The sequence below is a fragment of the Ictidomys tridecemlineatus genome, chromosome 13, assembly GCF_052094955.1.
Source record: "Ictidomys tridecemlineatus isolate mIctTri1 chromosome 13, mIctTri1.hap1, whole genome shotgun sequence".
Classification (NCBI taxonomy): domain Eukaryota; kingdom Metazoa; phylum Chordata; class Mammalia; order Rodentia; family Sciuridae; genus Ictidomys; species Ictidomys tridecemlineatus.
Genome location: NC_135489.1, coordinates 26,903,369 through 26,928,491, shown reverse-complemented (window position 1 = coordinate 26,928,491; position 25,123 = coordinate 26,903,369). Strand labels below are relative to the sequence as shown.

At 36.9% G+C, this 25,123-nt stretch overlaps 1 protein-coding gene across 3 annotated transcripts in view; it reads right to left on the bottom strand.

Moving 5' to 3' along the window:
- Epg5 (ectopic P-granules 5 autophagy tethering factor) overlaps nt 1-25,123 on the bottom strand; it is a 99,701-nt gene that overhangs the window by 55,032 nt on the left and 19,546 nt on the right. For all 3 annotated transcript variants that reach the window (XM_078030092.1, XM_013358754.4, XM_040273442.2), the window contains 11 exons: nt 24,197-24,270; nt 21,640-21,745; nt 19,546-19,660; nt 19,032-19,182; nt 17,634-17,789; nt 16,120-16,277; nt 12,508-12,662; nt 10,378-10,518; nt 4,732-4,896; nt 2,689-2,808; nt 1,328-1,587 (listed from right to left, as the gene is read on the bottom strand). In XM_078030092.1, the coding sequence (XP_077886218.1) occupies nt 1,328-1,587; nt 2,689-2,808; nt 4,732-4,896; nt 10,378-10,518; nt 12,508-12,662; nt 16,120-16,277; nt 17,634-17,789; nt 19,032-19,182; nt 19,546-19,660; nt 21,640-21,745; nt 24,197-24,270 (1,601 nt within the window). The remainder of the gene's footprint in view (nt 1-1,327; nt 1,588-2,688; nt 2,809-4,731; nt 4,897-10,377; nt 10,519-12,507; nt 12,663-16,119; nt 16,278-17,633; nt 17,790-19,031; nt 19,183-19,545; nt 19,661-21,639; nt 21,746-24,196; nt 24,271-25,123) is intronic.

Sequence of the window (25,123 nt, the reverse complement as noted above, 5' to 3'; positions counted from 1 at the left end):
TTTCACCTCTAGAGGAAAAAAAAAACTTATTTCAAATAACAATAGTGCAAAGGCTACACCATGAGGGAGATACTTACTATATTAAAAGTGAAAAACAAGCCACAAAATTACACATACATCATAACTGAAAAAAAAGAGCAAAGGAAAAGTACTAGATAAAAATAAATAGTAAAAAAAGCAACGTTCTAGTATGGGAAAGATGCTGCGTGACTTTCTGGCTATTATCTCCATACTGTAATATTATATTCATATATAACTTATGTTCCTGTCTACTCCATCCCCAACCCCAATCTCATGCATAAGATTATTTTTAAGTTATTTCTCTACTCCAGAACATCTACATCCCAGATGACTATGGAGCAATGAGCCTCAAAAGGAAACACTTATTCTCATCCTTGTTTCCATTCAGGATTCAGTAATCAGTACTAAACAGAACAGCATGTTTGCAGAGAACCCATAATAGGACTAAAGAGCTATAGACCCAGAATGGATACTAGCAATTAGAGAAATAATCATGAAACAAGTTCAGAAGACTATCCTCAAAGAACTCACATGTCAAGCACTGTTCTAAGTAAGATATATATATATTTTTTTCACTTGAAACTCATAAAGTCTGTTATCTTTATTATTTCCATTTTAGAGATGAGGAATTTGAGGTTCAGAAAACTGTTTATGACACTAGATTGCTGGAAACAATGTAAAAGATACCTTCCTAAAGGCTAAAAAAGTCTATCCTTCTCTACATCAGTTCTACCCTCTCTTACCCAGCTTTCAAATCTTTCCCAACATTTGGCCCTACCAACTATGTGATCTCTTTTATTCTCCATGAGGAATCATGGGCTTCATTCAGGATTATTTCCTCTCTTCCCCTCCTCTCACCCTCCACTCAGACACCAGATACTCCTTCCCACATTCATTCAATCCACCAACATTTGTGGAATATCAAGTATAAGTTCTGTAGGCACAAAAATAAACAAGACAAAGTCCTTACCTTTTATAAGGAAGCTCTACAGAATTATTTAAAATATATGTTCTAATATATTTTGCGGTGTATGTGTGTGTGTATACCTGTGTGTTTTTGTGTATATATACATACATACACATACATACACTATACACATGCTTATTTATTTAGTGAGAGTAAATGATCTTGAGTATATTTGGAAAGACTTTACCTTGATACCACTGATCCAGGCTTATTATTTAGCTCTTATTACCTCCCTATAGATTTAATGGAGACCTTAGCTCTTGGTAAGTAGAAGATGAGATTGTAGAATTTCTACCCATAAGGTTAAGCAACTCTAGAGGTTCAACTCAAACACCATACCTGTGGCCCACAGATGTCATAGATAAGGCGAGATAACAGCCAATGGGCATGCCAGCTTTCACAGCCTTCAAGAGAGGATGAAATGCAGGTGACTCTGTCATGTCAGGCACCATGCTGCAGAAGGGAACAGCTGGGCAATTCTGCTGTATTCCATAGTCATTTCTGTGCAATTTTAACCTCAAGATCAAATTCCAGGCCCATTGGTTAAATGAGGTCTCAGGGGTTTCTCCATATCGAACAATACTGGCCAAATATGAAACCTAAAACAATTATTTATTTTAAACCACATTAGTTGCACACAAATTAAATCAGTAACCTCATCTACTCATCCTTTTTTGTGATCAATAGTGCCTTTGAAAGAGAATATACTATCTGCTGGCCTACAATTAATGTTTGAGGTAATGCATTAAAGCAATTTCTCACTCACAAATAACCATTTGTACTTCCTTGCTAGTCAATTTGAGAACGTGATCAAAAGTGAAGTGATATAAAATATGATATACATGAAATCATGTGCTGGTTAAAAAATTTTTTTAATTTAGTAATTAAGAATGAAAGGTCTTATTTAAGCAAAACATTTGCCAATTTGTGTGGGATAAAAACCACTATCAATTTCAAGCTACCAATAGTTTAACAATTGTTATGAGTTAGATATTAGGTGCCCCTCTAACACTCAGGCATGAGAAAATGCAAAGTTTAGAGGTGAAATGCCTGGGTTATGAATCTTAACCTAATTAGTAGTTATTCCCAGACAGGGATTAACTGGATAGTAACTGTAGGCAGGTAGGGTGTGGCTGGAGGAGGTGGGTTCCTGGGGGCATGCCTTTAGGTTGTACATTTTGCCCTTTTGTTGAACAGAGCTCTCTTTGCTTCCTGATGGTCATGTCCTGAGGTGCTTTCCTCCACCACATTCTTCTGCCATGATGTTCAGCCTCACCTTGAGTCCCAGGAATGGAATCAGCCATCTATGGACTAAGACCTCTGAAACCGTGAGCCCCCAAATAAATTTTCCCTCCTCTAACTGTTCTTGTTAGGTCTTTTGGTCATAACAGTGAAAAAGCGGACTAAAATAACAATCTAACTTGCAAAGTTTCTGAAAATTTAACAGTCAGCTTACCTAAGCTAGTAGAAGTGAGCTCCAGCATACATCACTGCTGCTCAACTTAAACTATATGATACCAAAATGATCATAAAGGAGCTACTTTTTAAGAAAGAAGACTTTAACCATAGAAACCAATGTTAATATCTTAAACTGCCAGTGATGTTCTTAGAAAAATCTAAGGATCAATACTGTAGCTTCATATGCCCAGTCTATTTGTAAACAAAAATTTATGTCTTCAATATAAAACAGGAAGAAATACCTGCTTCATACTTTCAGAAATTAGCCCAGCATATGGCTTCTGTGCAAGGTACTTCTGATAAGCTTCTAGAACCATTAAGGCCACTTCAGAATGAACTGTTTGATCCAGATGAAGAATACCCTTTTAAAGAGAGAAATAATCACAAACATACCAACTTGACTTTTTTAAATACCTTTGACTCAAAATATAGACAGAATAGAAAAACAGGGTCTTGAATACAAAAACCAAATATTCTAAGCATTACATCCCCTAACAGTGAAGTTATAAATGACAAAAGGAAAAATTTTGAAATCTAAAGAGCAATTATACTGAACCAAGAGAGGTCTGAACCTGAGTCATTCCTCACCCCAGACTAAAACTGGTATCTTTGAATATAATCCCCCACCCGACTCTAGATCTCTACAAAGACTGTGGTATAAGTTATAAGTTAAGGGCACTGCCACAGACCAGGAAAATGCTTGATATTAATTAAAAAGGAAGACAACTAACAAATTAAGTCTACATTCCCTGTTCTTGTTCCACTATCAATACTAATAAGATGTTCAATAATACAGATAAAGCATATAATCCTATAATTTCAGTGATTTAGCAGGCCGAAGCAGGAGGATCACAAATTCTAGGACAACCTCAGCAACTTAATGAGGTCCTCAGGAACTTAGTGAAACTCTATCTCAAAATTTAAAAATAAATATTAAAAAGGGAGCTGGGAATGGAGCTCAGTGGTAAAGCACCCCTGGGTTCAATTCCCAGTACCAAAAGTAGTAACAATAATAACAACACAGATAAAACATGCTTCAAGAGCCTCAAGTAGCCTACAAATTTCCCACCCCATCTTCCTTTGCAGCTTTGAAAAAGTCAGTTCCTAACTCTTGCATAGAAGATGCTGCTCCCAATTCTAAGGCAGGAGGGAAGAGATCCTGGGGGCTCTGTTCACAAACAGGAGAATGTGAAGGTGAAGAACAGCCCCTGATGCTTTCCCCTACTAGCTCTCCAGTCCCAGGAGGTCAGGGAGCCCCTGAGAGGAAAACTCCCTGGCTTTAGACTAAATACCAGGCATCAGATTAATGCAAAACACAAAAGACAACTGCCAGGATTAAATGACTTGCCCAGAACAGAGCTGGTGAAGAGTTGTAGATGGCTGAGTTCTCCCCCATTTTTCTTTTAAGATATTAATATTTTTTATCAAGGAGCTAACTAATAAGCCTATGGTAAAGAGACAGGAAAGGTTATGAAATAGACAAAATCACTTGATGTGGCATCTTTGGAGACATGATATCCTTAGTAAAAAACTATTAATAATGACTATAACATCAAGTAATTAACATGTGCCAAGAACTGTCCTAAATGTTTACATATCCTTACTCATTAAATTCTTCCCACAACACTATAAGGAAGGCCTACTAATTTCACTGTTTACAGATGAGCAACTAAGGTCCAGAGAATGCAGGAAGCTTACACAGTATCATACCATGAGGAAGTAACAGAATTGAAATTAGAACCCAGGCAGACTGGCTCAGAACTCAGGCTCCTAATTAATTGATGATATTTTAGAAAACAACTCTGGCAAAGACATTCAAGAGAAATTACAGGAGAAAAAGGGACCAGAGGGGGGCAGGCAAAAAGGAGTAAATGCAGTGATTAGCCAGGGATAAAACAACAGATATATGTGTTCTAAGGATAAATGGAAGAATTATCCATGTGGAAAAAATTTATCTTCATTTAGAAGATACTCACTCTGCAAAACAAAATTAAAGATCCTAAACTCCAATACAACTAAAAGAATGTACAGGGGGCTGGGGTTGTGGCTCAGCGGTAGAGTGCTTGCCTAGCACATGCAGGGCCCTGGGTTTGATCCTCAGCACCACATAAACAAATAAATAAATAAAGGTATTGAGTCCAACTACAACTAAAAAAATAAAAAGAAAAAAGAGAATATGCAGACCTTAGGTATAGTACTTGGAAATGTTACTGTTTTAAGAAAATGCTTCCCTGAAATTGAGGCTCATAGAATCCCCCATTTCTGGGGATGATTTTAACACATACCTGTTCAGCAAATCCCCAGTTCAGTCCTTCTAAAATAACACAGGCCAATTTGTTCTTCACTGCTGTCAGGTTGTGATTCAATAACCAACCCCGAACCACAGCTAGCTCCGAAGCAGAAGGTCGCCAGAGATACAAAGGCAATTCTTTAAACAAGTATAAAGAAACCTTATTAAAAAGAAAACAATCATAATTAAAATCAGGATTTGGGGATGATCCTCTATTATCACAATGCATTATGATGCTGCCAAAATTTTTCTTCAAAAAAAAGCAGAGTTTCATTTGACTTTTAGATGAGTAAAATTGAAATTACAGATAATCAAATCAAATCAGTAATAAAATTGATGATGGACCAAAAGTATAAAGATAATCTTTCAATATGTAAATCGGCTATGCTTCCAATTAGGTAAACCACCATAATAAGACACAAACTTAAAAATAATAAATCAAGGGATGGTCATTCAATTTATTTTTTAAATGTACTATAAATATTTATTCCATTTGTGGCCTTTTAAAAGATTATTTCTATTTGTTTCAAAGCAGTTGTAGGGGGAGGTAAGGAGTGAATGGGGAACCAATGAAACAAGATCAATCAAGAATTTGACAACTTCATGTATAACTGGGAAAAAAAAAAGAGTTGATAACTGTAGAAACTAGATAATGGATACCCAGGGGTTCATTATACTACTCTCTCTTCTCGTCTGTTTTTGAAATATTCCATCACAACAAATTTTTAAAATCCTGTTTATAAAACGTTTACAGCACTATTTTTTTAAAGAGAGAGAGAGAGAGAGAGAGAGAGAGAGAGAATATTTTATTTATTTTTCAGTTTTTCCGGTGGACACAACATCTTTATTTGTATGTGGTGTTGAGGATCGAACCCCGGCCGTACGCATGCCAGGTGAGCGCACTACCGCTTGAGCCACATCTCCAGCCCTACAACACTATTTTAAATGACCTATCTATGTGTACAAAATAAATCTGTATTCATGTAATAAAGTTTTTTTCAAGGGAAAGTGATCAGAAGAGCCATTCATTTCATAATGTCTTCAACAATGCTGACCAATGGAAATACAATGCAAGCCATATGTGGAATTTTAATTTTCCTAATAGCCACATTTTTTAAAAAATCAAAAGAAACAGGTAAAATCAATTTTAATATTTTATTTAAACTAATGTCCAAAATATTTTCTTTTGTTTTTTCATTCATTTTAAAATATTTATTAACTACCTATAAATTCTAGGTAAAAATGTTTATGCCAACAATCTGATAAACATAGTTTTCCTTCAAAGATTAATTAAAAGGGGAAATTTTCACATGATAAAACCATTATGATATTTCATATTTTAAGAACATTAAGTTATTTACAACTGCAAACTCATCTCTGTCAAGCTTTCCACCATGGTCAATATCACTCAACTCCCAAACTCTTCTAAGGATTTCCACAGGTAACTTAAGAGTTGAGTAACACTGGCTTCACCTTATCACCAGACAAAAATCCATTCACTGGACTTAAACTATCAAAAATTGCATCATATTTGGCCTTATCTTCACTTTTAACAGCCCATGGAAGCTCAGCTGCAGGGGTTCACTGGTTAGTAAAGGACTACTGGTATCATGAAATCTTGGTGGAGGAAGAGCCAAGTTCAAGCAATTCAGTGAAACCTCCAGTCCATTCTGGGCACACGCTACAAGATGCAAAATCACAAAGAATTCTTGTTTGCTCAGGATGCCTTTGCCATCTGTGTCAGCTAAATCCCAAATCTTTCCAAATATCAAGTCTAGAAGCCCTGACTTTTTCAGAAAAGCAGCAGCATCTGAAGCCCACAACCTTCCAGTATTGCCTGTATCGACCTGTCTATAGTATTTTTCATATAGGATTCCCACTTGATAACTGTGTCAGGGAGAGCTGGGCTGCCGCAGCCATGGAGTTTCCATCATACACAGCAGGGAAAGGAAGGACCTCCAAAATATTTTCAACATGAAAGTGCCACAAAAATTATTAAGATGTATGAAATTATTTTGTTCATACTGTCTTTCAAACTCAGTTAAGTAATTTACACTTACAGCAATGTTCCGAGGCCTAGTGACTAGCATATCAGATTACACCAGTCTACAACTACTTGCTTGGGGGCTTTATTTGTTAGTTGGTTTATTTTTACAATGCTGGGGAGGGAACCCAGGGCCTTACACATGTTAGACAAGCGCTCTACCATTGAGCCTCACCTCCAGTCCTAGAACTACATATCAACAAGCTCTAAATTGGAGACAAAACAAAATGTGAGAGAAAAGTAAAAAGAATGGATTTTAGAAAGGTTAGTCCTTTTTTTAAAAATCTTTGTTTGTGTATGTCTATACTATAGTGCATCTTTTCATAAAGATTCATTAATAAAAGTCTTGAATATTATGAATAAAAGGGTAAAATGGCAATTCTAACAAAAGTCCTACTTTACTTTGCAAGTATCTGGCAGAAACAGCTAAATTATGGTAATAGGACAATGCCCACAGCCCTGAGATCTGTCCTGAAAAGCATCTATCCCAGTGACATAAAGTAGTGGTATAGTATATATCTACCCATCGAGAATGGAAGTGGGGTTATCACTTTCATGACAGACTCCAGAGATATGAAAAGATTAACAAGGAAATATTGCAAACAATTCTATGCTGATACATTGAATTAGTTAGAGCAAATATGAAAATCCCTTTAAAATGTAACTTACCAAAAAGTGACTCAAGAAAAAATAAAATGTGAATAATCCTCGTTCTGTTAAGGACATTCAATTTGTTATCAAAAGACTTCATACAAAGAAAACTCCTACCCAGATGATTTCACTGGCAAATTTTACCACATTCAAAGGAGAATATAATTTTTTTTTAATTGAAGGGGAAAAAAAAAAAGATGTTACCATTGGAGGAACCTGGGTGAAGGGTACCCAGGCTCTCTTTGTTCGTAGGCCCTTTTTAAAAGCCCTATGAAGTCTATAATTATTTCAAAATAAAACAATGATAAAAAAGGGAAAAAAGAAGACTAGCAATCTTGCAAAAACTTTTTCACATCACAAAAGAGGAGGAAGTACTTCTCAACTCATGAGGCTAACATAATCCCAGAACCAAAGCTTCATCAAGATAGAGCAAGAAAATAAAATTACAGATCAATCCTTCATGAATACATGCAAAAATTACTATCAAAATGAACCCAGCAATATCTAGAAACGATTATATAGTACAATCAAGGTTTGTTTTTTTAATTTTATGAAACAGTGATGGTTCAACATTTGAGAAACCAAAATTTGAAATTTTGTAGGTACCAGTCAATGTAATCTATTAATTGCATTAATAGAGCAAAGGAGAAAAATCCTAAGATCAGCTCAATGGATACAAAAATGAAAGTCCTTGAATACCTCCTCATAGAAGAAAAAAGATTTAAACTAGAAACAGAAACTTATCAAGCCTAACATAGAACATCCATAAAAAACCTCATTATACTTCATAGTTATCCTTCTGTTGTCACTAGGGTTGGAACAAACCTTGTGCATGCAAGGCAAATTCCAACCACTAAGCTATAACCTCCACACGATAAGTCAACTTTTGAACTCTTCTTCCCTATTACAGAATCTGAGACAAGAATGTCTGCCCTTCTACTTTCATTCAATATTGTAATGAAGGTTCCAGTCAAAGCAATAAGTAAAGAAATCAGTAAAAGTTGTAGTAAGAATTCATTCAACAAAATAGGATTTACATCGCATATTCTAAAATATACTCATGCTTTCACTGAAAGTATAAAAAAAAAAAAAAGTCACAAATTTTGCTTGAAGAGGTTCTAGGGAATTACACAGATTTCACTAACAAAAAAAGAATGTGTCCTCTAAAGTAAGCCTATCTTTGAAACTCCGGAATGTCCCAAAGGCTTGGTTCCCATTAACTTCTACCCTAACTCAGAGCAATCTCCACACAATGCTCTCAGGCTAGGCCTCCAGAACACCAAGTTATTTTCTGATAGACCCCAAGGGTGTCAGTGGAAGTTCAGGACCCCAACCACAGCTCATTCCCAGACTCTGGAGCTAGAGGCTGAATTAAGATCAGCCCAAAGTAAAAGCCATCCTATTTATCTAATGCACAGTGGCTTGAATAAGTCCGTCCAAAAACCTCAGCAAGTTCACAGAGCACAAGAGTACCACATTTATAAATGGACAATGAAAGCACCTTATAAATGTACTTTAAAAAACAATATGGTTCCAAGATTTACATTTACAATTAAGTATATATGGACATAATTTCCTACTAGAAGTATCATGGCCAAGTTGAAGATGTGTTGCCCAAAACAGAAAAACATTTGACAGAAAACCATCATGAGCTCAATACAACTAAAAGAACCACATGACTTGGGGCTGGAGCTGTGGCTCAGCAGCACAGCACTCGCCTAGAATGTGGGACCCTGGGTTCCATCCTCAGCATCACATAAAAATAAATAAATAAAATAAAACTATTGTGTCCAACTACAACTAAAAAATAAATATTTTTTAAAAAAGAAGAAACACATGACTCACTATACATTTGTCTGGAATTCATTCCATTAAATGGTCACTCAAAAAGGTGTAACCAAAAAATTGCTGCTATACTGAACAGCATATAAAGGGCTTTTTATTGCAATACAATCATCTACAAATATAATTGTGGGACACAATGCTTTTCTTAAAAGGAAAAGACGCCTTTCATTGCCATTATGAGGATGGTGGTTCCTCAAAAAATTAAAAGTAAAATTACCATATGGCCCAGCAATTCTACTTCTGGGTATATACCCAAAAGAACTGAAAGCAAAATCTCAAAGAGACATTTGTGCATCCATGTTCAATCGCAGCATTACTGATGATAGCCAAAAAGTAGAAGCAACCTACGTGCCTATCAACAGATGAATGAATAAACAAAGGTAATATATAAATACAATGGAATATTATGCCTGCTTAAAAAGGTAAGAAACTGACAAAGACTACAACACAGATGAACCTTTAGGACACCGTGTTAAGTGAAATAAACCACTCCTAATGAACCACATACTTATTATCCCACTTATATTAAATGTCTAAAACAGGCAGACTGAGAGACAGAAAGCAGATTAGCAGTTGCTTCACGCTGAGGGGGAAGGAGGAACAGAATGATAGCTGAAGTGTAGGTGGTTTCTTTGTGAAGTGTTAAAATTCTGAAGTTGACTACGGTGACAGCTATATGTATCTGAATTTACTAAAAAACCACTGCCTTGTACACTTTAAATAGGTGGACTCTCTGGTACATGAATTATCAAATAAAGCTGTTTTTTAAAACAATATAAAATTACAAAAGGGATTGCAATAAATGACAGAAATAAACAATATCTGTGTCCTGCTCAACTTAAATTACTACTTCTAATTTTGTGTTTGATTGTAACATGGCCTTCTTAGTCACAGTTGTTTCTTCCAAGTGTAAAATGTAAGAATTTTGAAAGGCAAACAAATTATGAGCCTGGCATGTAGTAACAGTAAATTTAGTTCTATTCATACTACTATGCCCTTAAGTGACATAGTCAAATCCAATAGCCTTCCTATTTTAGCCAATGTGCCATTATTTCATGATTAAAAACAAGATAAAAGCAAATAAAGAGCCAGTGCTCTTACCATTCCAACCTGGTCAATGGTCTCTTGAACTCGATCCAAAAGGATAGAAATTATCTCAGGATGAACAGCTGTAATGGCCCCCAAAAGCTCTCGACCAACCTTTGAAAAAGTCTCTCTGGTGGAGAGGGTGACATAAGATACCTAAAGGTAAATAGGAGGAGCAGAGTTAGCACTTTAAATAACAATTATCAATCAAAACACATTTCCATAGTTTTCTCAGATAAAACAGAAAGAATTCACATTGAGTCTCAGTTCACACCTTGTTCAAAAAGATGCCAGAAGGTTAGACAGCAAACTATCTACCTGAGGTTAGAACTCAGGAGGAGAGGGAATTCCTGAAAATGATAACATTTGTAACAATGACTTTAAGTACTGGATTCCTTTAAAAAGGAGGGTTCAGTCAGTCTCAGTGGCACTTACCTATAGCCCTAGCTACTCAGAGGATGAAGCAAGAGAATCAGTTGAACCCAGGAACTCAAATCTAGAATGGGCAACACAGTGAGATCCCATCTCATTAAAAATTAAAAAAAAAAAAGTAGATCCCAAAGTTTGTCAGTAACAATGAAACAGTCCTTTATGTCAAAACTTACTTAAACTTGAGGAAATCACTAAAATGATAAAAATCAGAATGTATTTAATGGAAATACACAATCCCTCCTCCAAAATCAGATCCCTAAGATCCCTAACTGTAACAGAGTTTTTAAAATATCAATGTTAAACTAACTCTTCTTTAACCACATCTTTCAAACTATATAACTCATTAATGCCAATAATATAGTGAAATAGAACAGAAAGAATAAAAAAGAATAGAAAAATCTAAGAGTATATCACCAGAAAATTAATTGCTATTTCAATAATGCCCACTAGGGTCAGAATATAATATAGAATATAGTTTTTACTGTGACTCATGGTCAAAACACTGGAAAACACTACTCAAGAGAATAAATATATGTTAACAATAGATCCCGAGAATGTCATTTAATGTATGTGAAAATATATCTCTTCAAATTTTTTTAGACTATAAAGATAGGAATTCCAGATCCATTGGTTTTAACCTCATGCCTGATTACAAGTGTAAATGTAGGAACAGCTGAACAGAGTTCTGGAAAGAACTTAAAATCATCCAGGTCTGCCATTCTCAAACTGGAATACTGGGGGATAATAAACTCAGACAATCTTCTCCAAATATAGTTTTACTTGAGTACACTTGAATACTTTGAAGAAAGTACGATTTTTTTTTATTTAAAGAGATACACAACAGCTTAAAGTACAGAATGCACATGGCTTTTTGGATATACACACATCTCCAGTGGAAATACTGGCAGCCAGTTGGGGTTAGTCCCTAGACTCTTAGGGAATCCAAGTTCACTCTCCTCCATCAGCAGGGATTGCTCAGAAAAAAAGTGAAGAATGCAAGGATCTCATCCCAGTCTGTCATTTTGCAGATGAGGAAAATAAAGCCCAGAGTAGTAGTTTTCTTTTCTGATGTAAGATGGGTAATTAATAGTAGGGTCAAGCCAAAACTCAGGTTTTCTGATTCTAGGTTCAATATTCTTTCAACCCACTCATTTAAATTGGCTTGGAAGCCAGGTTTCCATGTTACTAGCAGGGTTGAAAAAAGGAGTCTGAGGAACAGTAAGGAACACAGTATAAAAACTACAAATGCCAGGCTGTGCTAAATTGTCTACTCCTTATCAAAAGCCATGCATCAACTATCAAGAGATAGTAGTGAAAAATGGCAGAGTATAATTCATGTTTTCAAAACTCTCTACAGCAAAAGGAAGCTCCTTTGATTCTCTATCTCCTTCTGAGTGCAGACAATAGCTCAATAAGTCATATTTTTAAAAAAAGCAACACCAAGCCGGGCACAGTGGCACATGCCTATAATTCCAGCAACTTGGAAGACTGAGGGAAGAGAATCCCAAATTCAAAACCAGCCTCAGCAACTTAGCAAGGCACTAAGCACCTTAGTTGAGACCTTGTCTCAAAATAAAAAATAAAACAGGCTAGGGTAGCTCAGTGCTTAAGCACCCCTGAATAAAATTCCCAGTACCAAAAAAAAAAAAAAAAAATCAACAAATAACTCAAAGAAAAAAAAATTTGCTGATTTATAAAAATAAATATTCTAACCTCATATATCTCCAGAACAATAATTTTTATGAAGTCTTCATCCACATTGGTTCTTCTGGCCTGAGCCATCTGAGCAAAGGTAGTCAGAAGACAAATCTCTTCCGAGCTATTCATAGAAGAAAGACACTTCTCAAAGTTCACAAAATGTTCCGGGTCTGCAGATTCATGTCAAGAAAATTAAAGTAGAGAGAGAAAAAAAAAATTCATGTGGTTTAATTACTCTTCTAAAGAGAAAGAAAATATAAAATTAAAAGATATTTAAAAACTTTAGAGATACAAAAGGTCTTCTTTTGTTCTGAAATGGATTATACAGGTATCAGGAAAGAAGGCTGATATTCCAGCAAACTAAAAGGAGGCATTTATTACCTCTAAGCCTCAGTTTCCTCATCTGTCTCAAAATACTACTTAAAAAATTAAATGACATGCTAGCAGTTAAGTGCTTTACAAACTATAAAGCACTACTACTGCCACTAGGTAAGTCACCTTCCAAAGCAATACTACATAGGCTGGGGCAGAGCTCAGTGGTAGAGTTCTTGCCCACCAAAGTGACACTGTCAACGTCACAGGCATGCTTGAAACTACTGGATAATGACCAACCACAAAAATGAAGATACTCCTAATAAAATTAAGATTAACAAACTACTCAGCATAAACATGAGATTACAAATAAAAGTGATGGGCTTATAAGTGAAAATTAAGGATGAGATATTAGTTATAATTGTACCTGAAATACCCGTAAATGTAATAAACAATACAGAATATGTTTGCTAGTTCTGTGGATACTGTGTTACATCTTGTTGCTAGGAGGCAGTATTAACAACTTTGCAAGACATGATAGAAATGTCTAGATGCCGCCAAGGGAAAATTTACAGAGAAAAGGGAATAAAGCTCATTTAGGAAATATATTCCTCTGATGGAACTTTTCACAGTAAGAAGGCAAAAAGCCAACAACTCTCTTCACATATTTGCACATTTGAGAAATCAAAGGTAGTTCACCAAATTTCCTGTAGTTTCAAATAACTCCTTGGGGCATTATCAAACCAATTTTCATTTCCTGTCCCCAAACTAGATTTATAATGGAAATTACTATACAGAGTGTTCTCAGAATAATAAAAAATTAGAAATCATTTAAACTTAGAATGTTTGAAGGTACAAGGGAAAAGTGTTACATTTTTAAAGAATTCTATAAAAATAACAAATGGGTGAGAGAAATTGCTTTCTAATTGGCTTTTAAAACATTAACTTTAAGGAAAACAACATAAACATATTTCTATATTTATCATCAAATTTGCATATAATTCTACTAGTGGTCATAGTGTTGATCACACTAGAAAGAAGGAAACAAAAAGAAGTTAAAATGAAACCAGACAAGTTTTAACAATTCCTGCTGAAAAGTCCACTAGTTAAAATGTTAAAATTAACGGTAAAAATTTATTCTTTAGGAACTATCTGTGACTTGAGAATCACTTATAGCCATTAGGACAAATAAGAATTGGCTATAAAAAATAATTTGTACTGGGTGTGGTAGCACACACCTGTAATCTCAGGACTTCAGGCTGAGGCAGGAGGAATGCCAAGTTTGAGGCTAGCCTTGATAATTTAGCAAGACCCTGTCTCAAAATAAAAAAATTAGAAAAGGACAGGATATGCTCAGTTGTAAAGCACCCATGGGTTCAATCCCCAGTACCAAAAAATTAAATAAATAAGAATAAGAATTTATGATGTTTATTAATTATAAAATATAACAAAAAGGTAAAACAAAAAATCTTAGGCTTTCATAAACACAGTAAAAATCAAGTCTCTTAACAAAATTTGGGACATGAAAGATTAAGTAAATGAGAAGAGGCAAAAATAGCAAATTAGAGCAGGAAGGCCAAGCGTAAAGACAACCTCAAAGTTAGAACCTGATATGGTAGAGGAAACTATTTTGCTGCATCACAGTAACTCTGTGCCAGGTGATAAAGGCAGAGAGAAGATAACGTGCTACCAGAGCCTGAAGTCCAGAGAGACAACTGCCAGCACAGGACCTAAGCTCCTCAGGGAGGTCAGGCTGCTGCATGGCCTAGAATCACACACAGCATGGGCTGAATATCTGCCACAGTGTGTAACACAGAGCCTCGAGGGTCCTAGGTATTGGATAAAGGGAGATGGAACTACAAAGGAGCCCTCGCCAAGACTAAACTGCCCAAATTTAACCTTCCAAGCCACTTCCAAAAGAAATGACTATTTTCTATGTTCACTATTGCACCCCTAGAATTAGCTGCCAGCGTGCAGACAAAGGCTATGAAATGTTCTCACCTCGCTCCTTTGAAAGCCTATGACCCACCATAAGAAAAATCTAATGCAACCATCTCCCCCAGGACAATGAAGAAACATTTTATGAAGAGTCCAGAGCTACCTCTGAACTAAAAACAACAACAAAAAAAACCCAGAGACAAAAGTGAATTCACGCAACACACACATACAAAAAAAAATTTTTAAATGGAGGCAAAAAAAAAATCATGAATGTTTGTAAGAGCTATTTTACAAACAGTAAAGTTCAATTATTTTTATTTTACTTTATTTTATTTTTTGGTACCAGGATCGAACCCAGAGGCACTTAACCACTGAGCCACATCTCTAGCAATTTTTTTGGTGGGGGCGGGTATTTTATATAGAGACAGGGTCTTGCTGAGTTGCTTAGGGCCTCACCAAGTTATTGAGGCTGGCTTTGAACTCTCAATTCTCTTGCCTCAGCCTCCCAAGCCACTGAGATTACAGGTGTGAGCCACCATGCCCAGCAAAGCTCAATAACTTTTAAACCTTTTTAAATTTTAATATTTTTTTCGTTGTTGGTGGAACAACATTTATTTGTTCATTTATTTATATGTGATGCTGAGAATCGAACCCTGTGCTTCACCCATGTGAGGCAAGCATTCTAGCACTGAGCTACAACCCCAGCCCTAAAACTTTTTAAACTTATGGTTTTCTTTTAAGTAGCATAAAGGTTTAAAATTTTGGAAAATAGAAGTAGTTTTTGGTATGTTCTGAAATCCTATTCTTTTATGTCTTCTACCATATATTTTTAATGTATACATTAATTATTTAAAAAATCATAACATATATCTAATTAAATAGTCTGATTTTTCTCATTTTAACATTATAACAATAGCAAACAAACATCCTATAGTTCAGTGTTGGTGTAATATTAATCTTTAATTAGGTTTTCCCAAAAATTTTTCTTAAAGCATAACTGTCTACCTCTTTACCAATTTCATAAAAACAATACAGCTTAAAAAAAAAAAGGCAGCAAAAAGAGTGTTAGTGGAAAACTGTATACGAAACCTTAACAAATTTTCAGACAATATATGTCAATTTGACCTAAATCATTTCACACATGCAGAAAAGTGGTTCCAAAAGTAAATATTATATCAATTTAAACATTATCTGGGACTAATCAAATTTGGATTTCATTTCTATCTAATAAATCCAAGCAATGAAGCAGTGTCTTGAATTTCAAAATCAATCAGTACATAAAGTAAAATACTCTCTTAGTCCCAAGAGTTAGAAGGCAATGACAGAGAAGTGCGGGAAGTCGGGGAGCTGGCGCTGCCTCCCCAGGGGAGGCTGTACCTTGGAGCTGCCTCTTGCACTCAGCAGGCTGGAGGGCAGGGCAGAGCTGCTGCAGGTTCCCACACTCCACCTGGTGCATGAGGTAGAAGAGCTTCCAGAGCATCTGAACTGACAACGTCCCGAAGGGCATTTCAGACATAAACAGCCAAATGCCAAGTCTGTGTGTTTTAAAAAGAGCAGGAATAACTTTATATATTATTCAGTTTCACCACACTAAGAAAGTGGAAACAAACCCTCAGCATTCTCAGGGGAAAAAAAATAAAGAAGAAAGAAAAATTCTTAAATCATACTGTCACAATTTTTCTAACATGGTCATAAACACCTCAATGATGCATAACAATAACAGCAAAACTCATCAAGCATTTAGTCTATGCCAGGTATTGTTCTAATGGCCATATCATACACATAATATAGGTTATGTGATATATGATATACACACATATTTGAATATCACTTACTCAAGTGCTTGGGACCAAAAGTGCTTCAGATTTTTTCAGATTTTGGAATATCTGCACATAATAAGATATATGGGGGATGAAAACCAAACCTAAATATGAAACTCATTTATGTTTCATATGTATCTTATACACATATCCCTAACGGTAATTTTACATGATATTTTTGGTGCATTTAACTTCAACCCATCATATGAGGTCAACATGTCAGTGCTAAAAAGTTTCAGATTTTGGAGATTTTTTATTAGGGACACTCAATCTGCACATAACATCAACTCACTCCATCCTCACCAAAACCAGGGCAATAATTATTGGTGTTATCCCCAATTTACACAGGGGGTTCCAAAGGCACAGAGAGAATAACAAAAGCCTGAGCTGCATTTTGAATCAAAGATCTTTTTAAGACAAAGGTGACAGGCTGCTACCTAATGTGGATATGTGTGTTAGGTGGCATACAGGAACGCATGTACACACAACAACATGGGCAGTGGGTGAGAGGAATCAAAACCATTCATGGCTCCTCAGTAGTTACCAAATTAAGTTGAAACCCCTCACTTTCACATCCAGTGGCTTCTACAATATAGCTTGACCCATACTTCCAAATAGAGCCCTCTGCATTCAGAACATTAGAGCACTTAAACACACTGAAGAGCCACCACATCCAGCAACATTCCTAAATTTTAAAACCCTTATAGTAAGACAAATAAAATTCAGTAAATATTTTGTAACGGGCACTAAGCACATACTCTCTCTCACTGTATTAGGTATCTAATGAAATTCCTTTAGGTGTAAAATTCTTGCCCTGCTTACGGCTGCCCAAAAGTTCATGGATAGCAAAATAGAATTCAGATTTGAGTTATTTTAAGAGAAAAAGAAACCTAAAGCAGATATCATTTTGACCAACAGGGAATAAACTACAAGTAGGAACACTAAAGTCCAAGAATTTCTCCAAGACAAGAAATAGATGAAACAGACTAAGACATTGATCCATGTTAGTCACTGACTTTCTCTCTGCTCTTTCTTATTAGCCAAGAAGTTCCATAAAGTATCATGTCTTACCTTTTGGCTTTCAGCACATGTAGGACAGCTCTCAAAAATAGCTCATCAAATTCCACCTGTAGTTTTTCCAAGGAGTAGGGCTGCAAGGCTGATCCCAAGCCTCCACTGTGGCTCACATATTGTGCCCAATGGTCACTCACATAGCCAAGGGTCATCCTGAGCAGGAAGAAGACAAGACTGTACCTTTCATTCATTCACTATCAGCATCTTCATAATACATTTGAAGTTTGTGCACATATTGATTGAGCACAAACCTACCATCTTCCAATTCTGAAGGTAGCATAACGGGCAAAATAAAACCCCTATGCTCCAGGAGCCAACTCTAGTGGAAGGCAAACAGCCCACAAAATAAAGTGAAAGAGTCTATCACAAGGTTGAAAGTGGCACTGAGAAAAATAAAGAAGGAGAGGGAACAGGGTATGTCAGGAGATGGAGGGGCAGCCAAGGGAAGGGGCAGCTGGGAGCTGAAGAGGCCTCACTGCGGAGGGCCATTCAAAAAACCATTCTACAATTACAAAGAATGAGAGGAATCTGCAATCAATACAAAGAAAAGTAATCAGATGGAAAAACAAAAGAAGAATAATCACAACACCCTACAATAATAACACATGGAAATACTTGCAAATCTTATAACAGTAATAATAAGATCTTTCCTACAGTTATCAAGAGAATAAAATAAAAAGCCACAGTCCTGGCACATAGTAGACATGCAGTCATACATTATATATGTGAGCTGAAGAACAAATTTTACTTATTGCCTTATTTATCAAGAAGGATCAGAAAATGAATGAAGGGGTGGATTTCTAACAAAAACAAGTAAAGACAGGCTTTCAGCTTTTAAGAAATTACTCTCCAAGTCACCAGCCATCCCACTTCCCACAATCTCAGTCTCCTTACTCTGGACCAAAGACTTGCTTCACACCTGAAAAATGAGCCCATGCTTCAAAGATATTCTGCAACCTTTACCTAGCCTCATAGAGTTGATGATTACATATCTAAAGTAAGTGAATTAAAATTAATTTTGATTTGGAAACAAAAGGAGAGAAAGGGAGAAGTTTTGTAGCTTTATGGAGTTTTTTTTTCTGGAGGGAAGTAGGTGGAAAAAATAATAGCCCGTGTGGTGTGTGTGTTTGTGTGTGTGTGTATGTACATATACGTTTATACACACACACACACACACACACACATATAATGTATAGGCACATACATATATGAATAGATCAAGCAAATATTTTAACTGGGAACATTTATAAAATTCCCATCTGGTAGAAGGAATAAAAAATAATTCTTACTTTTGTAAGAACTAAGAGCTAAAATGTAAAATGCCCATCATCCCAACTATGCAGTACTTTTTGTCTTACTAGAGTGAAAGCAAAGAGATGCACAAATGCAGTATACCTGATCATATAACCAATCCGCTTCACGAACTGCCTATAGCGTGCTCTGTTAAAGGTTTCTAACCCCACAGCCAGAAGTTCGACTAATGAGTTGGCAAAGGCAAAAATTTTCATCATCTCTTGAGGTCTTGTTGTTTCAGGTAAATAATCTCCTGGAAATCAATCAGATAAAAGAAAAAATTGTAATTGGTATTAAAAAAAATGGTGAAGGATACAGGCCTAAATATTTAAATAAAAAAACAAAGCCAAGATGGGGAGGAATTAACAATACCATCACTCTGGTTCCTATGTCAACACAAATGGGCAACTCGAGACAAAATACAAAATTAAAAACAATTCATTAAACTGGGCAACATGTGAACTAGCCATTTAAGCACTAAGTGGGAAATTACAAGCATAAGACAAGGGCAGTATGGACTAGGCAGGCACAGGAAAATCTGTAAAATCAGGAGCCAACAAAAGAAGCAGGACTTGCTACTACTATATTTTCTTTATGACAAAAGAAGTTGGTCTACCGTTTGCTTTAAACCCAAGAAGATGTTGAAAGAGTTCATGGAATGGAAACTGTGAAAAAAGGATAACCAAGTCATCTTCATTAAGGAGAATCCAACTAGTCTCAGGATCTTCATCCTAGGAAAAAAAGATGCAAAGTCACATCAGTTAATTTGATCTGATCATACTGTGGTCTTGAGTTACAGGAGCTAAATTATCACAGGTCTCCATGGCACACATACAGTATGCTCCTGAATCCTCACAGACTTTTCTTCTAGGATAGAGAGTTACAGGCTCGATTTCACAGGTAGCCTGTAAATCTTCTGAAATTACAAGCATAATTTTATATGTATCTGGGTTATATCCATTCTCCAGAGGCTGAAAGAGCTCTCATTAAATTTGCATCCCAAAGAAGACTGAAAAAAAATTCCTCCAGAGTGGGGACCTTACGGCATGGCTCAGTGCTTTGACAACATCAATTAAAGAACCGAGTAGTAGAGTTCAAATTATTTTAGCTACAATTCTCTTTCTCCCAAAATCAAGGTCTACAGCTATACTCACAGACTTATGGGGAACCAATTAACATTTGTTACAGATGACTTAAGTCGGCTGTCAATTAGTGCTACTGACAGTAGGATAAAAATAACAGTGCTCACACAGAGTAGGGGATATCTGAGCCTCCAAAACTGAGCCTCCAAAACTCCAACCTGTTTTTAAATAAAACTAGCTTGCCTCAAGTATTTCATTACAGTATCACCCAAATGGTTAACAAATAAGAGCCTCAGAAACTCTATGTACATAGAACAGATCTCAATTCTGACAGTATACAATAATCACCATGCAAGCTCTAAAACATCTGGATGTCTTAGTGTGGGCCTGAGCAAGGTTTACAAGTTTACCGTGATTCTAATACAGAGCTAGTACATAAAAACCACTGATATGGATGATCCATAGAGCCTTTCTCCCTACAGCCTTTTCTGATTAAACAAAACTTTCTCATAGACTCCATAAATTCCTGAATTCACTCAACATTTAGTGAGTTCTAACCAAGAGCCAACTATTAATGCAGGGTCCTTAATCATTATCTGTCTCTGAGATTAAATTCAGGAAACCTATCAGAAAAGAAGACTACTCTTTCAAGAAAGAACACTCTAGAAATAATAATTATATATATATATATTTTTTTCTACTCTACTCCTTAAAAGAATAATTTGTACCAGCTCCTGGGAAGCCTCTTGAAGATTTTTCAGTCTCTAGCAAAGGTGTTTTCAACCATCTACATTACCTACCACTACCAGCTACAAGTCTCAGGAATCAAACAACTGTGAAGAGGGTAGGGAGTCCCATTCTGAATGAGCACCTGAGGACATACACTCGCAATCCACAGCTGCCATGGGTCTCCATTCTGAGAATTGTACACTGCAGACCTGTCTCCCTCTAAAGATGGATTTAGTAAATCTGGTCAATGGAACTACTACGTAAGAACACCAAATCAGGATTCAGACCAGAAAGAAGCACTAGAGCTGAAAATCAGCTGAAGTAAAAATTCCTCACCCATACACTAAACATGCATACAGCAGAATGAAAACTTAACAAGCATTATCTCAAGAAGCTGAATTTTGATCCTTAAAATATCATCAAACATAGAAAACTAGTTTCTGCCCTTTGCATGAGAAGATCTGGATAGGCTGTCTATAATAAGTTAGAGTCTTAGCTCTTCATTATTCAGACTCAAGATTATCTGTAAGCAAAACTTCCCAACTCCAAGAACCAGTTATTATATACAAGAAAATTCTAATATAAATTTCACACAGTCTGGCTCTATTTCATTTCCAGGTTCCAGATCTTCCTATCCAAACAGAAGGATACTCTAGAGAAGAATGAAGGTACAGTACATGGGCTCAAAGCACTGGCTCTGGAGGCTCCATATTTAATGACCATTCAATCTAGGATGAGTTACTTTACCACATGCACCTCAGTTTCCCATCTGTAAAATGAGGATCACAACAGTACTTACCTCACAGGGTTGTTGGGAGAACTAAATAATGTGAAAAGTGCTTATTTCTAGCACAAAAGAATTCAAAAATGATGAATTAAAATAATGCAGACATGGTTACCTCTTCTCCTCCCTCATCCACAAGTGTCCAGGTCCCAGATGCAGGCCCTGAAGAGGATGACTTCCACTCACTGGGCTTCATGTGGCACATGAACTCTGCTCGATTTCTATAGGATGGAAATTACTCCAATCACATAAACATAGAAAGCTCCACAAGTACATTCTGGATCATCTTTATACCCTAAAGAACTTTTGCATTAACCTAATTTTTTAAATATTTTTAGTTATACATGGATGTAGTATCTTTATTTTGTTTATTTACTTTTATGTGGTGCTGAGGATCAAACCCAGTGCCTCACATATGGGAGACAAGCACTCTACCACTGAGCCACACCCCAGCAGCCTAACCTAATCTTCAAACAGTTTAAATTAGTCAATGAGAAATAAGACCTGCTGATAATCAAAGACACTGAAACCCACCAGGCACAAAGGGACAAGGAGGTCGGGGCAGGAAGACCACAAGTTCAAGGCCAGCCTCAACAACTTAGCAAGACCCTGTCTCAAAATAAAAATTAAAAAAGGAATGGGGGTGTAGCTCAATGGCAGGGCACTAGCCTAGGAAGCATGAAGTCCTGGATCCAATTCCCAGTACCACACACACACACACACAAAAAAAAAAAAAAAAAAAAAAAATACTAAAACTTCACTGCTTTTGGTAGAGACACCAGAAGCATTCTGAATTAGCAATGATGAGCAATTGCAGAAGAGCAGTTACAGCAGCATAACTCACAGTTCAGAAAGCCTGCTGCAGCACCTCCACTCAAACCAGGCTTAAAAGTGCTGCCAGGGAAATGCCTGTCGGAAACATGCCTTACTGAACACAAAAGGGCAACCCTCAGGTAACCTACAAACTTGCTTAGGGCCCAAAAGTACACAAAAATGCAGAAACACCTGTGTGCCAAAACATACTAACACATGCAGAAGCAGCCCCCCACGTAGGCAGTGAGAGCCAAAGTTGGGCTTCCCCAGGCTGCTGGCTGCATTTGAGGAGCAAGATTAACCAAAACTTTTCTTCTCCTCAGTCTTTTGTTCCTCTCTGCATATTCACTCAGTCCTCTTCAATAAAACCTTTCTCTCACAACTTGCAACTCTACACCCCTAGCGCTACCTTTCAATAGGACAAGCTCCAGTCCTGGACTCCAGCTGCCCACAGTATGAAGTACTTGTTCATGTCCACCTGTACACATCAATGACCTCAAATTTTTGTCCCTAGAAAATAGCTCTGCTTTCTGTATTTTGTATCTGTTAGTGCTGCCTGCACCCTCCCAGTCACCTGGACTTGGAAGTTGTTATGGCTAACCCATTCCTTCCCCATATTCTTTGTTTAATCTGCTAGTAAATTCTTTCCCAGGAAGATGCCCTTTAGGGGGCTGGGGATGTGGCTCAAGTGGTAGCGTGGTCGCCTGGCATGCGTGCGGCCGGGGTTCGATCCTCAGCACCACATACAAACAAAGAAGTTGTGTCCGCCGAAAACTGAAAAATAAATATTTTTTATTTAGATTTCCCTCCTCTGTCACACTGCCATGACCCTGATGCAGGCCTAGAGGGAGGTAGGCTTTCCAGGACTCAAGAGAGGTAGAAGTAACACTGCTCAAGGCCACCTACACAAGGACACCTCCATGGTGGTGGGTTGAGTTCCAGAGCCAGGAGAGCCAGATGTCTATAACCACCCAATTAAGCAGAAGCACATACTTTCCTCTGACTCCTGTCCATCTTAATCTTCCTCAGATATAGCTCTTACTCATACTAAAAAATCCTCCTTGCTACAAAGGACAGACCACACTGAATCTAGATTCCTCAGTCTTAATTTCAAAGTCTTCTATCTCCCAACCTCCACCTCCAGCTATTTACCTTTAAAAAAAAATTATAGTTGTAAATGAACATCATGCCTTCATTTTATTTATTTTTTTATGCAGTGCTAAGGATCAAACCCAGGGCCTCTCACATGCAAGGCAAGCACTCTACCACTGAGCTACAGCCCCAGCCCCACCAGTCATTTACCTTTTATTATCTTCTCTTGCACATGCCTTCACCCCAGCCCAGCTGATCTGCCTGTCCTCTGTACAATCACAAGACCTTGGGCCTTTGCTCACAGTGTTCTCCTCACTTACAGATCTCCCAGTGAAAACCAAACTATTCTTTCAACTTAGCTCATCCACCATGGAACCCTCTTTGACTACTCCACTCAGTTCTAGTCTCAATGTTTCTGCTGCAGCAACCCAATTTGGCATTTATATCTCTTGTGTGTGCCCACCCTACCCCCACACAAGATCTTCTTCGAAGGAATATATCATCTCTTTTAAAGTCTGTGGACCTTTCACAATGACACATACAAGAGAAAAACTCACTCAAAAGAAGAACCCAAAAAAGGTTAATAAGCAGTTAAAAGGGTCATTTTGGGGCCATGGGCATCAAACCCAAATAAAATCTGCAATGTTAAGTTCTAGGCTAACACTTCTCTTAGCAGTTCTTCTTTGCATCTGGACAGATAAGGAAGCCAGTCCTTTGACAGAAAGAAGTCTTTCAATTTCTACTTCACAAAGTTCGTCCACACTTACTTGACAGGAGACATCAGTAGGGCAAGCGACTGCATAAAATGAAAGACCCCTGATGGGTTATTCAACACTTTGATCTGAAATTGGAAAAGGAAAAAGCATACTGTAGAAAATCAATTCAAGTGTTCATAATCTTAGTTCACAAGCACTCTAACAATGAAGCTGCTGTCAAGAGAACAAAACTGAAACTGGCACCCAATCCAGGAGAACAGACACAGCTCACGGGTTATGGCACCATCTCAGCTGTGCTCAGAGGAGAGAAGCTGAGCAGCTGAATCAAATAGCTGTAACAACATGGGATGTTGGAAGTTGTTAAGGCTGACCCATTCCTTCCCCACATTCTTTGTCACTATTCCAATCCAAAGAGACACAAAACAAATGCAAAAAAATCCTCCTTCTCTTTAAAAAGATTCAGACTACTTGCCACTAGGAATACTTAAGGAAAGGAAATATGGACAAGTTGAACTTGCCATACATTTTGGCTCCTACCCATCTACCCATTTTATTTCAATGAGCAATAAAATGACCCAGGGGCAAGCAGCTGAGAGGAGAAAGTATAAACTGAACGTTTAACTCCTAAGTAGGTGAGGGTTAATCACACAAGCCTGAGATCTCTGCTAGTATGCTGGTGACTTCTGTTTGACCTGCACCAACTAGGATAGGGGGTGATATGGATTAATGCAAGAAGCTGTATGGAATACAACAGAAAAGATAGTTCTGAAATGCTTTCTGCACAGGAGTTTTACAGAATTAACCACTACTGATGCTACCAAGCCAGGCTACAACTGAACTTTTGCAATTCCATCACAACTACACCCAAGAAGTTTTGGCATAATAACTCCTTCAAGTATATACTATTTTAAAATTTTTACTTTAAATATAAATAACTCTAAATAGCCTTTTAAAGCAGTTTCTTCAGGAAAAAAAATG